Consider the following 1,520-nt stretch of genomic DNA (forward strand, 5'->3'; position numbering starts at 1 on the left):
AGCGCCAACGGGCGCCGTACTAACTAACTAGTAGCAATCGGGTGTCCACAACCGGACACCCGATTTTGGGACTAATGGATATTTGGATCAACTGGACTTTTTATGTGATCCCCGCGCCTATTCTTCGAATTAATGACGCCGTCTGTACACGCATAGTTTCCGCACAAACATCCTGCGAATGGCTCGTATCGGCCTTATTATATTTCCTGTTGTTAATCTCTCGCGTTTTCTTCTTTTTTTTTCGATGAAAAAAAGAAGCACCTTATTGCACATTGTGTTGTCGACGCGTAAAAAAAATATTTTTCCACTTTTTTTCACTCGAGAAAGAGAGAAAGCGACGAAACGTTTCATTACGTTTCCCGCGAACACAACTTGCGTTTGCGCAATTCGCAACGTTTCTAAACGTTATATGCAAAAAAAAAAACGTGTGTATATATACTCACTTTCGTAAATGATTGGAATTTGATGTCTATAATACACGAGAGCTGGGAGAGGACCAAGGTTATACTCATCCGCGAGCTCTTCGTCCGCGATCTTCACGAAGCCAATACCTAATTGATCGGCCTCGTCGTCGATGTTCTCCAATTCTTGCAGAGCCTTGAGACATTTTTTGCAGTCTGGCTTGTCTGTCCCATTTGAAATAAAAAGACGCATTATTGTGTGCCTTCGCTCTTGTTGCCCAACACCGTCGTCCGTCATCGACCGTCGATTATTCCCCGTCCGTAAATGCAATGATCCTCACGTAACAACGGTATTTCGTTTCGATTCCTTTCGATTCGAAACCCGCGCGAACTCCCTTTACTTAATCGTTTGTCAATGAAGCTGATAAGTTCCATGAGAAATAAAAAAGGAACAAAAAATCGAAAACTGTTTCGATATCGCAAAAGGGCCTGTGAAATTTTTCTTTCATTAAATTTATATTGAGAATAATTAAAATCGTTCCTCGACAGGTTAAATCGTCGTAGAAACAAGAATGTTTAAAAAAAAAAAAAAAAAAAAAACACGATTGGATTAGTATACACAAGTTCTCTCAAAGAAACGCCATTATTCGTATAATACAATCGTTCTATTCTAAAAACAGACTATGCAGAACAATATGCGTTCTACGTTCTACTTCTGTTTGCACACTCAGAATACAATAATAAATTAAATAACAATTAATAAATACGGCTCGAAGGAAAATATTAAATCAACCCTGAAAACCAATGAGCCTAAGATCCTGGGTGAAGGTGGACGTGAATATACTGTTATTTAAGGATGTTCTCCGATTACAGTGGTTAGCAACCTAAATACAGTGGTTAGCAACCTAAAATATCTCTTCTCATGAGTAAGTTTGTGCTGCTGTAACAAAGTTAAGCTGAGCTATTCAGCACTGCTAAGACCAGGGACTTATACCGGTATGNAAAATACCGGTATTTTACCGATATTTTTGGGTAATGGTATGAAAACCCTTATGCAAACCGAAATGCAGATATACCGGTATGACGTCATACCGGTATACGATAATACCGGTATATTTA

The 1,520-nt window shown here is 39.0% G+C and overlaps 1 protein-coding gene across 3 annotated transcripts in view; it reads right to left on the reverse strand.

Annotated features, from left to right (window-relative positions):
• Positions 1-1,520, reverse strand: part of LOC109856764 — a 55,184-nt gene that overhangs the window by 37,225 nt on the left and 16,439 nt on the right. For all 3 annotated transcript variants that reach the window (XM_020432396.1, XM_020432397.1, XM_020432395.1), the window contains one exon: positions 444-626. In XM_020432396.1, the coding sequence (XP_020287985.1) occupies positions 444-626 (183 nt within the window). The remainder of the gene's footprint in view (positions 1-443; positions 627-1,520) is intronic.

The sequence above is a fragment of the Pseudomyrmex gracilis genome, unplaced genomic scaffold, assembly GCF_002006095.1.
Source record: "Pseudomyrmex gracilis isolate BER0280 unplaced genomic scaffold, ASM200609v1 scaffold_133, whole genome shotgun sequence".
Taxonomy (NCBI): Eukaryota; Metazoa; Arthropoda; class Insecta; order Hymenoptera; family Formicidae; genus Pseudomyrmex; species Pseudomyrmex gracilis.